The sequence below is a fragment of the Eptesicus fuscus genome, chromosome 10 (assembly GCF_027574615.1).
Source record: "Eptesicus fuscus isolate TK198812 chromosome 10, DD_ASM_mEF_20220401, whole genome shotgun sequence".
NCBI lineage: Eukaryota > Metazoa > Chordata > Mammalia > Chiroptera > Vespertilionidae > Eptesicus > Eptesicus fuscus.
In genome coordinates this window covers 1011626-1023165 of record NC_072482.1, presented here as the reverse complement: position 1 = coordinate 1023165, position 11540 = coordinate 1011626, and the positions used below count along the sequence as shown (strand labels likewise).

Here is an 11540-nt window from a genome sequence, read left to right as displayed (position 1 = left end):
GGGGCCTGCGGGGCGGGGAGGGGCGGGGCCTGTGGGGCGGGGCGGGGCGGGGCCTGCAGGGCGGGAACCCCGGGCCCGCCCCTCCCGCCGGTTCTCGCCATGGCCCCGGCGCTGCTGCTGGTCCCGGCCGCCCTCGCGTCTTTCGTGCTGGCCTTCGGCACCGGGGTGGAGCTCGTGCGCTTCACCTCCCTCCGGCCTCTCCTCAGAGGGATGCCGGAGCCCGAGGGGCCCGGTGAGCGGGGTCGGGACGGCCGGCGCGGGAGGTGGGGCGGGGCGGGGCCTGGCGGCGGCCGGGAAGCCGGGAAGCCGGGGGCGGGGACTGGAGCCCGCGCGCCTTTAGGAAGTGGGGGCAGCGGTCGGGCCGAGGCCCCGGGCGGCCGTGCGCGGGGTGCAGACCGCCTGGTAGGCGGCCGGGAGCCGTGTTAGGGCCTCGGGCCGCGAGAGGAGGCCGGGCTCTCCGCGCGCCTCGGTGCCTGCCCCCAGGAGCGCCTCCCGGCTCTGAAGGAGGCCGGGAAGGGAGGAGACGGCGGAGGGGCGTGAGGCGGGCAAAGCTAGAGATGCAGCCTGCAGAGACACGCCGAGGACCCCCGGAGGAGAGGGGGGCGGGGATGTGGGCCACCATCTTCCTGCTCTTTTCTCTCTCCCACCTCCCCAGAGGCGCACCAGGGCTGGCTGGCCGCCTTTCAGGACCGCGGCGTCCTGGCCCCCCTGGCGTGGGATCTGGGGCTCCTGCTGCTATTTGTGGGGCAGCACAGCCTCATGGCGACGGAGGCGGTGAAAGTGTGGCTTTCCCGGTACTTTGGGGTTCTTCAGAGGTCACTGTACGTGGCATGCACTGCGCTGGCCTTGCAGGTATGCGGCCCTGGAAGCTGAGTCCCTAAGGGAGAGTCTGGGAGGGATGCCCTAGATGGGGGGCGGGGACTTTAGGCTTCCAACAAAAGTGTGGGTTTAGGGAAGCCAGGACTCTGGTCTCAGCCTCCGTTCCTCCGCAGCACACACCTTACTTTATATCCAGAAGGGTGCACTGCCCTAGCCGGTCTGGCTCAGCGGATAGAACGTCAGCCCGAGGACTGAAGGGTCCCGGGTTTGACTTCGATACAGAGGCCGGGAGGCAACCAACTGATGTGTCTCTCTTACATCCATGTTTCTCTCTGTCTCCCCCTCCGTTCCACTCTCTAAAAATATGCTCGGGTGAGGATAAACTAGGAGGTGCACCTTGTGGTCCCCCGAGCACCAGTGCCATGCGCACTGCCCCTCTGCACATTGTCAGGCCTGCCTGAGGCGCTCTCCTCCGCTGTCAGCCCTGCCCGGCTTCACTCCCAGGAGCAGGCTCCCGAGTTAGTATGGTTTTTATTTACTTACTGGAGGCCCAGTGCACACACTTGGTTCAAGGGCCGTGCCCCCCCTCCCCACCCCCGCGGCTGGGGGCCCCTGCCGCAGCCCCCACCCGCTGTAGCTTCGACCGAAAGGATGTCCGGTCTAATTAGCATATTACACTTTTATTATTACAGGTTTTCTTTTTAATCCTCACCTGAGTATATTTTTCCATTGATTTTCAGATGAATGGAAAAGAGAGGGAAAGACAGAAATATTGATGTGAGAGAAACACATCCATTGGCTGCCTCCTGCACGTGCCCCGACCAGGGCCTGGACCAGGGGAGGAGCCTGTAACTGCGGTACCTGCCCTTGGCGGGAACTGAACCCGGGAGCCTTTGGTCAGCAGGCCAAGGCTCTGTCCACTGAGCCAGCCCGGCTAGGGCCGGCTTCCTAGCTAGTACTCGCTTGTCTTCTCAGTGGTGCTGGGCATAGGCCGCTCTGTGCCTCCCTGGTCACCCTCACCGTCATGTCAGTCCTCTGGGGAGATGCGTCATCCCTGTGTCCTGGGAACCCCACCCGGCACCTCCACGAGCTGAGTGCTGGTGATGCTCCTGGTAAAGATGGGGAGGCCACAGGCCGGTCTGGGGCAGGGCAGCCTGTCCAGGTCTCCGGCTCTCCTCCTCCCCCAGCTGGTGATGCGATGCTGGGAGCCCGTCCCCAGAGGCCCTGTGCTGTGGGCAGCGCGGGCCGAGCCCTGGGCCACCTGGGTGCCCCTGCTGTGCTTTGTGCTGCACGCCGTTTCCTGGCTCCTGGTCTTCAGCATCCTCCTCGTCTTTGACTACGCGGAGCTCATGGGCCTCAAGCAGGTGAGGCCCCGTCCCCACCTTCCGTCCTTCCATCCTCTCGCCTCGCCAAGGACTTCCCGCTCCTCCTCCCACGCGCGGGCACCTTCCTCTCGCTTTCGGCTCCCTTGCCTGCCTCACCTGTCTGATAGGCTCCCCTCTGCTCCCACTCAGAGGCCAGAAACCTCCTGGGCCTGTGGAAGGTTCCTGGCAGGGAGATGAGGGTCAGGGGCCCAAGACCTGGAAGGGGGAGGCTCCTGGGCCTGAGTCATCGCGGTGGGGTACCTGGCAGGGAGGAGGGGGGACAGCCGTGAAAGGCCCTGGCTGCTGACTGCTCCCCTCTCCTAGGTGTACTACCACGTGCGAGGGCTGGGCGAGCCCCTCGCCCTCAAGTCCCCCCGCGCTCTGAGGCTCTTCTCCCACCTGCGCCACCCAGTGTGTGTGGAGCTGCTGACGGTGCTGTGGGTGGTGCCCACCCTGGGCACCGACCGGCTCCTCCTCGCCCTCCTCCTCACCCTGTACCTGGGCCTGGCCCACGGACTTGACCAGCAAGACCTCTGCTACCTCCGAGCCCAGCTGCAAAGGAAACTGCACCTGCTCTCCCGGCCCCAGGAGGGCGGGGCCGAGTGAGGAGGAGCCTGGTGTCAAGTCCCGTCCTCCTCCCCTTGGAACTCAAACCCCGGACACCCAGGCCCTGGCTTCTTCAGACCAGAGGCCCAAATCCACGGGCTGAGGGGCCGTCCCATCCACTCCACTCCCAGGCCATCTCAGGCCCTAAATCCCAAGTGTCAGCACTCAGAGGCCCCCTCCTGGCCAGCCAGGAGGGTGGGGGGAGGTTTGCTGGTCTCAGCTGAGGGCGTGGCACCCTTCCCAGCCTCCTCAGAGGGAGAAGGGTCCCGCCTGGCCACTCCCGGGCACTCGCCCTGCATCTCAGGGTCCCCTTCGCCTCGCTCGCGCCCCAGGAGCTGGTGCAAGCCGCCCTCCCCCGCGCATGGCCCTGCACCTCGAGGCCCCCTGGTTCCGTCCTGCAACTGCGCTGAGCGGACTCTGCCCTTCGTTGGGTGACTGGGGCTCCCTCTCTCCCGAGGAACCGCGGCGGGAAAATAAATCAGCCCGTTTCTCTGCACTTGGCGCGCAGTTTGTCGGCCGCGGGGCACAGTTTGGGAAGGACCTGCGGGGCCGCGGCCCAAACCCGAGCCCGGCACCTCGCGCCCCCGGCGACCGCTGGGTGGCGGCTGCGCCCTCGGACCCGCCCCGCCTTCCGGAGCGACCCAGCCCCTCCTTCCACATCCCCGGGCCCTGGGCCGGGAGGGACGGAGCCGAGGGGGCGAGCTCTCAAAGCGGCAGGTCCCCAGCCTCTCCTGCCGCCCCCCACGACCCCCGCCGGGCGCTCGGGATCACGCACGACAAAGGCTGCCCGAGGCCGAGGGGCGGGGAGGGCGGGCCGGGCTCCGAGCAGCTGCCGCTTCCTCCCACGTCCCTCGAGGGGCCTGAGTCACGGGCGCCGCCCCGGTCGGCGGGCTGGGGCGGGCGCCTGGTTCCCGGGACTGCGGGTCCGGAGCCGGGTGGGTGGGGGCCCGGGACGGAGGGCCAGGGGCGGCGGCGGGCAGAGGAGACGCGCTCCCCGCGGGGTTGGCGGGAGCAGGTCCCGCCCCTCCTCGGGCCCCGCCCCGCGCCCCCATCCCTCTCCCCATTGTCCTCTGACGGAGTGGTCGCCGGCCCCCGTCTCGGTCTGCGTCCCTCCCCGCCTCCGGCCTCCGGATCTCTGCGACCCCTCGCCTCTCCCTCTCGCCGCCGGACGCCGGGCCCCGCGGACCCTCCCGGGCGCGCAGCGTGTGAGTGCACCGGGGGCTGGGGAGCCTCCGGCCGGCCGGGCTGCTCCCCTCGCGCCGGAACGTCCGTCTGCCGGGCGATGCCAGGTCCCGGGAGCAGAGGCGGAGCCGGGCTCCGCGCTCCTGGGTCCCGGGCACCGCCGGGGGAGGCGGGACGCGCCGGGAGGGCGGACGCCGGGGGTCTGGGCACGCGCTGGCGGCCGCGCCGGGTCTGGAAGTCCCCGCGGGAGGGAAGTTCCCCGGCCCTCGGGCGGAGGTGGGGCGGGAGGCGGCCCGAGCGCAGCTGGAAGGGGAGCCGGGACCTCGGGGCCGCGGCGACGCGCCCGGCTGTACCCGCTGGTCGCCCTTTCCCCTCGGGCCCCCCTTGCCCCTGGACCTCTCCACTCTCCGCCCCTCACCTCCCTGACCTCCGTCCCCACTCCCACGCCCACTGGCTCTCACCCGGCCTCCCTCATCCGCAGCCTCGTTCCTCTCCCACCCGCACCAACTTCTCTTCTCACGCCCGTGGCTGGCACCCTGGACCCTGAACTGCCAAATCTGAACCTCCCTCTGCCTCCGCCGCGTCCCTCCCCATCTGCTTGCCTTTTCTTCACTTTCTGGTTTCCCTCTCCTGCCTCATTGCCTGTCCTCCCCGCCCTCCACCCCCCCCCCCACACACCCACACCCCACCACCACCACCGTCCAGGCTCAGCCCCGGGCCTCAGCAGCACCTCCTCCCTGCTCTCTGCCTCCAGCGCTCCTCACCTGCACCTCGAGGGACCATGGCCACCATCCCGGACTGGAAGCTACAGCTGCTGGCCCGGCGCCGGCAGGAGGAGGCAGCCGTGCGGGGCCGGGAGAAGGCGGAGCGGGAGCGCCTGTCCCAGATGCCAGCTTGGAAGCGGGGGCTCCTGGAGCGCCGCCGGGCCAAGCTTGGTCTGTGTCCCGGGGAGCCCAGCCCTGTGTCTGGGCCTCCGGAGGCTGGGCCTCCAGACCCAGACAAGTCTGCGGTCCTGCTGGAGGCCATCGGCCCCGTGCACCAGAACCGATTCATCCGGCAGGAGCGCCAGCAGCAGCAGCAGCGGCGGAGCGACGAGCTACTTGCCGAAAGGAGGCTTGGGCCTTCGGAGGCCCGGGAATGGAGGCCCAGCCCCGGGGAGATGCAGGAGCCAAGCCCCAGAGAAAGAGAGTCAGGGGAAGAGCGGCTCAGTCCCCGGGAAGCCGGAGACAGGAGGCTGGGGGCAGGGGGAGCCCGAGAGTCAAGCCCCAGGCCTTCGGAGGCCCGGGACAGGCCGCGCCCGGGAGAGGCTGCAGACCGGGCCTCGGGGCTGCCGGAGGCGCGGAGGTGGAGGCTGAGCCCGGGAGAAGCGGACCGTGGTCTGATGCCGGCGGAGCCGCGAGAGCAAAGCCCCGGGAGGAAGGGGGCGGCCGGCTGCAGGCTGAGCCCAGTGGAGTCTGACGGCCAGCACTTGGGCCCAACGGAGGCCCCTAAATGGAGGCCTGGCTGCGCAGAGTCTCAGGAGCAGAGTTCGAAGCCACTGGAGGCGTCGGAATGGAGTCTGAGCTCAGGAGAAGGGAAAGGCAGCTCCGAGGAATGTGGGAGAAGAGGAGACGGGCGGGCCCCGAGGGCACCCCCGGAGGAGCTCACAGGGCCGCCCGAGACCCTGACGCGCGAGGCTGCGGGCGGGAGCCCTGACGGCGGGCAGACGGCAGAGGGGCAGACCGCAGAGCGGAGCCCCAGCCCCACCGAGGGAGGGGAGGGGGACCCCGGGCTGACCGAAGGGTGGAAATGGACCCTGCACTCTGGGAAGGCTCGAGAATGGACAGCCAGGGACACAGAGACTCCGACCGGGAAGCCGGCTCCTCCAGAGTCCGCCGGGAAGCACCTGGGGCCTCTCGGGGTGGAGGCTGCGGAGGAGGCGGGGGCTCAGGGGCCGCGCGCCCTGCGGAGCCGCTGCGCTGGGCCCTGCCCCCTCCCGCCCCAGGACGCGGGGCCTGGAGGCTCGAGGCAGCAGGAAGAGGAAGCCGAGGAGCCGCGGCCCCCACCCGCGCCTCTGTCTCCCCCCCCACCGGCCCCCCAGTCCCCTGGGGATCCCCTCATGAGCCGGCTGTTCTATGGGGTGAAGGCAGGGCCGGGGCTGGGGGCCCCCCGCCGCAGTGGACACACCTTCACCGTCAACCCCAGGCGGTCTGCGCCCCACGCAGCCCCTGCCGCTCCGGCCCCCGCTGAGGCTGCGGCCCCGGGGGCTGGGAAGAAGCGGTACCCGACCGCCGAGGAGATCTCGGTCCTGGGGGGCTACCTCCGCCTCAGCCGCAGCTGCCTTGTCAAGGGGTCCCCGGAAAGGCACCACAAACAGGTAGGGAGCAGCCAAGCAGACTTGTCCCTCGGCTCTGAGCTGTCTCTGGGGCCCCTGCCTCCTGGGCCTCCTCTGTGGTCGGCCTCCCCGCCCCGCAAACACCCTTCCTCTCGCAGCCCCTCGTCCACACCACGCTGTCCCTGGGGTGTCGCAAGGTGTGCCCCGACTGCTCACTGCTCCCTCGGGTCTGAGGACCCCATTTCTTTCCTTCCTCTCCTCTGAGTCTGAGCCAACCCAGCCATCGGTGGGGGACAGGCCAACAACCCTGACTGACCAGCAGGGTCACCAGATGACAAGCCCTTACAGGAGAGAATGTGGGGCAGGAAACCTGGGGGGGGCGGTGGCTTTGGGGTTCCAGAAAGAAGTGAGTGGAGGAAGGCCTAAGAATTCCAAGGAAGAGAGGACGGCGGCGTCCTGGGCTGGGGGGGGAGGGTGGACAGGGCTGGCCACAGAGCAAGTCTGCCCCCTGGGAGAGACTCACTGAGGCCTTTCAGAGTGGGTGACCTCAGGCTGCACCCAGCTGGGCCTCCTCTCCCAAAGACCTCCCAGCCCTCCGCCTTCGCCCTCCTCCCGGCCTTGCCCTCCCTTCTTGGGGACTGGCTCACACTGGGGTTCCCCTCCCCCTGGCCTCTCCCTCCCCTTGGGGTAGGAAAAGAGAGGAGTGAACTTGGAGGCACTGCTGAGAGCAGGGAGTCCCATGGGAGCTGAGGACAGGGGTGGGACCAGGGCCAGCGGAGGGTCAGAGGTTAGACTGGAATCGGGGTGCAGGAAAGTGGGAGAAGCCAGGCTGAGGGTTCCCCTGGCCAGGCCCCGGTCCCACCCCTTCCGCAGTCCCTCCCAGCTCATACGTGTTCCCGAGACAGACCCCTTCCTGGTCTCTAGTCCTCATCCCACATGGGCCACCCTCAGGGGCCACAGGCTAGGTTCAGCTTGGGGGTCAGTTGTCCCCCGTTCATCATCACTAGGAGCTTAAGCGCCCATCCCAGAGGGCGCCCACCCCGAGCCCGCGGCACGCAGTGGGATGGGTCCGGGAGGCCAGGGCGAAGTGTTCAGAAAAGGCACTTCCTACGGACTTAGCTGGCTTTGCTTTGGGGCGGAAAGAGCAGAGGGACCATGAAGTTTGGACCCAAAGTCCAGGGCCATCCGGGTGCAGGGCAGGACCTGTGGTGGTGACCATACCTGGGTCAGGGATCTGGGGAGCCGGAAGCAGATCACCCAAACAGGAAGCCTGGGGTGGGGGCCGGAAGGCGGTGGGGCTGAGTGGGGACGCTGGCCCTGCCTGCCAGCTCCGCTCCGGATGTGGTGAGAGGAGGAAGCCGGGCTGCGTGGGGGTGGGGCGGGGCAGTGCTCTGGGACCACATGCCTCCCCTGCGCCCTTTCAGGCTCCTGAGGGGCTAGCCCTGGCCCAGCTCTGCCCCCCAGTTCAGGGATAGGAGCACCCCACCGCCCGCCCGCGCCTGCCCTCCCTAAGTAACATCTGCAGGCTAATTCCATCAGCCTTATTCTTGCCCCTGGGGCCCAGAGCCCCTCCCTCCAGCCCCCTCGGGACCTTATATAGCTGATGAGCCAGTGAGTCACCCCCCACGCCCACACCCCCCCCATGCAGGCTGTACATTCCTGGGAAGCCCAGTCAGAAGTTGGGGTTGGGGGAGGGAGCAGAGTGTGGGGAGAGTCCAACATGGACTGAAAGCAAATGAAATGAGTCCTTTTCAGCGTGTCTAACAAACTACAGAGCTTGTTATCCCGAAAGGGGAAATGAAGAAAGAGAAGTGGGTTCCAGAAGTGTGGGTAAATCTATCAGCAACAGAAGCAGAGATGCCCCTTTAAGAAGTCTGGATGGAGGGGTCTGGTTGCTGTCACCAATTCTATCAGCCATTTCACAGACGGGTCACTGCACGGGCTGGGCTCCCCCAGCCTTGGTCCTCTGCTGGGACCTCATCTGGGGTCTGCATGAACCCCTCAAAGCTTTACCCAGTAAAGCATCTCCCATTCTCCTGTTGACAGAAAACACGAGGAGAGTGAAACGCAGGGTGAGTGGAAGCTAGAGGGCCCGGAGGAGCGGGACTGGGCGTGACTTTATAATGTGGTGGTTGGGAGAGGGCGGCCTGCGGCGGGAGTGCCGCGGCCGGTGTGGCTGGAGGGAGGATGCCCAAGAGGTGAGGGCGTGGCCGTGGCCAGCATCCTCTAGACTTTGGTCAGGCCCTGGCTTTTGTCCCCAGTGAGATGGGGAGCCGGTCCCTGAGTTCCAGGCTCCAGTGGGGACCCATGTTAGCCACTTCCGTCCAGCCCCCTCCCAGGCTTCTCTGCTCACTTCCAGTCTGCTGAGCCCGGGACGCCGGGAACCAGCCCCACGTGTCTCAGAACATGCCGGAAGGCCTGACTGATGTGGGCCTTTCACAGGAGTTCGCAGGGACCCTCCTGGGTTTTTGCTCCGAGTTAATCCCACGCTGCCCCTCTCCCCTGAGCTCCTGAGCGGGAGGGAGAGCAGCGAGCACAGCCGGGCTGTTTCTGGGGTCTGTCCCCCCTCCTGGCTGGTGGTGTGCCGTCCCCTCTGGTGCTCTCCCCGCACCTACGTTTGCCTGGACTTTCCTCTCGGCGTCACTTCCCCGGCTGCACCTTTGGGGACTCGGTCTTGTCTTTTCCCCTGTGCTGAGGGGAGTCTGTCCCTGGGCCCTCCTGTGGGTCTGCCTTGGTTTTTCCTGGGACCCCCTCCCAGCCCGCTCACACCTCCCCTCCTCGGGCTGATCACAGGACTGATTTCCACGTGTTTAGTTTGCACTTTCCCGCTGCGGAGTGGGGGCCCTGGTCCTGCCTTACTCACCCCTGCCCCTGCCAAACCCAGGCCCGAGTCTCCTGTTTGTGAAACCGATGGAAGGAGAACGGGGTCCCAGAAGCGTGGGGAGGGCAAAGGCAGCGGGTGCCGAATGCAGCCCCACGCCCACCTTGCACGGGGCTGACCTGCCCCCTTCCCCCCCCCTCAGCTAAAGATCTCCTTCAGCGAGACAGCCCTAGAGACGACGTACCAGTACCCCTCCGAGAGCTCGGTGCTGCGGGAGCTGGGCCCGGAGCCCGAGGCCCCCAGCGCCCCCGCGGCCCCGCCGCCCGACGACGACGAGGACGAGGAGGAGGAGCTGCCGGCGGAGCCCCCGGGCGGGCTGCGCTCCAAGGCGCTGCTAGTGGGTGAGTGCGGGCGCCGCCTGGCGTCCAGAGCGGGCACTGCGGTCCTGGAGGGAGGTGGGCGCGCGGGGGGGGGGGGGGGGGAACGGGTCCTGGAAAGCAGTGCACATCGGTCTCCAGAGTTCCACCAGGGCGTGCCGAGCTCTCTGGTGTGGTTACAGCACGGGGTGGGCGGTCTGGCCTGAGTTTGAATTTTATCTTCTCTGATGGCTGTGGCCTCAGGGAAATAACCTGATGGTTGGCCTCAATTTATTATTATTATTTTTAAATTTTTAAAAAATGTTTTTTATTTATTTCAGAGAGGAAGGGAAAGGGAGAGAGATAGAAACATCAATGACAGTCATTGATCGGCTGCCTCCTGCACGCCCCCTACTGGGAATGAACCCGCAACCCAGGCATGTGCCCTTGACCAGAATCGAACCCGGGACCCTTCAGTCCGAAGGCCGACGCTTTATCCACTGAGCCAAACCAGCTAGGGCAATTTTTTAGTATTTCTTTTATTTTAGCGAGAGTGGAAGGGAAAGAGAATGGAAGAGTGATGTGGGAGAGACACATTGATTGGTTGCTTCCTACACGTACCCTGACTGCAACCAGGGATTGAGCCTGCAACACAGGTACATATCCTTGACCGGAATCGAACCCAAGACCCTTTAGTTTGCAGGCCGACGCTCTAAGGCCACTGAGCACACTGGCCGGGGCTCAATTTATTATTAAAATGGTGTTAAAAATGACTATCTCCTGGAGTTACTGAGAGGGTTAAATAATTTTTATAAAGTTATTTATGAAGTTTCCTGGTAGTAACAATCACTCAAGATGTGGACAACATTAGACAACTTCCTCCTGCCGCCTGGCCCGCAGGGTGGGGAGGGGTGGGGAGGCCGGGGCGGAGCCTTGCACTCATTCCCCGTGTCACTGCCTCCTCCCACAGACGAGTCCTGCCGGAGGTGACCCTCTCCCAACACGGGGACGTACCTTCCTCCTCCCAGAACTGAAGACCCTGGTCCCAGGAGGTTCAGGACCGATGCCCCTGAAAACGAGCCTGGCAGGGAAGGGCAGCCAGCGTCTTCCAAGCAGCTCTCCTCACCCGTTCCTGAGGACAGCCCACATGCCGCTCACCCCAGTCCCCAGAGTGAGTGTCAGGTGTGGGCGTGCTCCCAGGTGACCCCAGGCCCCAGGCGGAGGCGGAGCTCCCAGGGTGGGGTGGGGAGGAGAGCCCTCCGGCTCCGCCCCGTGGGCACAGCACCTTCCTTGGGAGGCTGGCCCAGTCCTTCCAGGCACCTCTTCCTCCTGTTCCCTAGGCACTGCCCTTCAACAGCTCCTGCTTCCTCTCTCTTTTTAAAAAAAAATTTTTATTGAATTCAGAGAGGGAGAGGGAGAGAGATAGAAACATCAATGATGAGAGAGAACCAGCAATCGGTTGCCTCCTGCATGCCGCGACTGGGGATCAAGCCTGCAACCAGGGCATGTGCCCTGACTGGGAATTGAACCATGACCTCCTGGTTCATAGGCTGATCCTCAACCACTGAGCCACACCAGCTGGGCTCTTGCCTCCTCTCTTGACCATAACCTGGTTTACAAACTCCCCCAGCTCCCCCACGCCTATTTCCCATGTCCATGTGGACCCCTTCCCTGTCCCCACAGTCACCTCATCAGGAATGACCTGGGGTGTGGCTTCCTCACTTTTGCTCAGTATTACTCGGCCTCAGTTTTCCCCAAGAGGGAAGGCTGGGAATCTTAGCTCTGTACCCCGCTCTGGTTATTTAATTCTGTCCCTCCTCATGGTTCACAAATGAATTGAATTGCAAGGGTTTGGTGTGACTAATGAAGCACCTCAATTCTCCCCCACTTCTTCCTTATCAATTGCCTGTTTGTCTTCAAAAAGACAAAAACAATTTTTCATAATAAAGTGGAGTTCTTTCCAACTCTCTTGTTGCTTCTCCTTCTTTAGAAAAAAAGAGTGTATGTGGAGGTTGCTCTGGTTCTTCCAAGCCTCTGCCATCTTCCCATTGGCCAAGGAGAGGAAGCGGCTGCTGTGG

At 65.3% G+C, this 11540-nt stretch overlaps 2 protein-coding genes across 6 annotated transcripts; both read left to right on the top strand.

Annotated features, from left to right (window-relative positions):
• The first annotated feature begins 46 nt into the window (after positions 1 to 46).
• NRM (nurim) lies at positions 47 to 3285 on the top strand. 5 transcript variants are annotated; one of them, XM_054722394.1, is made up of 4 exons: positions 47 to 232; positions 656 to 852; positions 1207 to 1337; positions 2007 to 2076. In XM_054722394.1, exons 1-4 carry the CDS (start codon positions 100 to 102, stop codon positions 2011 to 2013), a joined length of 468 nt encoding a protein of 155 aa, XP_054578369.1. In that variant the 5' UTR covers positions 47 to 99; the 3' UTR covers positions 2014 to 2076. The 5 variants fall into 5 exon arrangements, with proteins under 5 accessions (XP_054578369.1, XP_054578371.1, XP_054578370.1 ...); XM_028133752.2 differs by lacking the exon at positions 1207 to 1337 and adding an exon at positions 2508 to 2573 and having other exon boundaries at positions 49 to 232; positions 1973 to 2183; XM_008157378.3 differs by lacking the exon at positions 1207 to 1337 and adding an exon at positions 2508 to 3285 and having other exon boundaries at positions 57 to 232; positions 2007 to 2183.
• Positions 3286 to 3442: 157 nt separating this feature from the next.
• Positions 3443 to 11426, top strand: PPP1R18 (protein phosphatase 1 regulatory subunit 18). The gene is made up of 4 exons (XM_028133744.2): positions 3443 to 3994; positions 4726 to 6327; positions 9309 to 9507; positions 10433 to 11426. The coding sequence occupies exons 2-4, from the start codon at positions 4753 to 4755 to the stop codon at positions 10450 to 10452; spliced, it is 1794 nt and encodes a 597-aa protein (XP_027989545.2). The 5' UTR covers positions 3443 to 3994; positions 4726 to 4752; the 3' UTR covers positions 10453 to 11426.
• Positions 11427 to 11540: the final 114 nt, after the last annotated feature.

Coding starts and splice junctions, on each gene's coding strand:
- NRM (XM_008157378.3), top strand. CDS start 100: ATGGCCCCGGCGCTGCTGCTGGTCCCGGCCGCCCTCGCGTCTTTCGTG. Junction 233..655: donor GCCGGAGCCCGAGGGGCCCG/GTGAGCGGGGTC, acceptor CCACCTCCCCAG/AGGCGCACCAGGGCTGGCTG. Junction 853..2,006: donor GCACTGCGCTGGCCTTGCAG/GTATGCGGCCCT, acceptor CTCCTCCCCCAG/CTGGTGATGCGATGCTGGGA.
- PPP1R18 (XM_028133744.2), top strand. CDS start 4,753: ATGGCCACCATCCCGGACTGGAAGCTACAGCTGCTGGCCCGGCGCCGG. Junction 6,328..9,308: donor CGGAAAGGCACCACAAACAG/GTAGGGAGCAGC, acceptor CCCCCCCCTCAG/CTAAAGATCTCCTTCAGCGA. Junction 9,508..10,432: donor CTCCAAGGCGCTGCTAGTGG/GTGAGTGCGGGC, acceptor CTCCTCCCACAG/ACGAGTCCTGCCGGAGGTGA.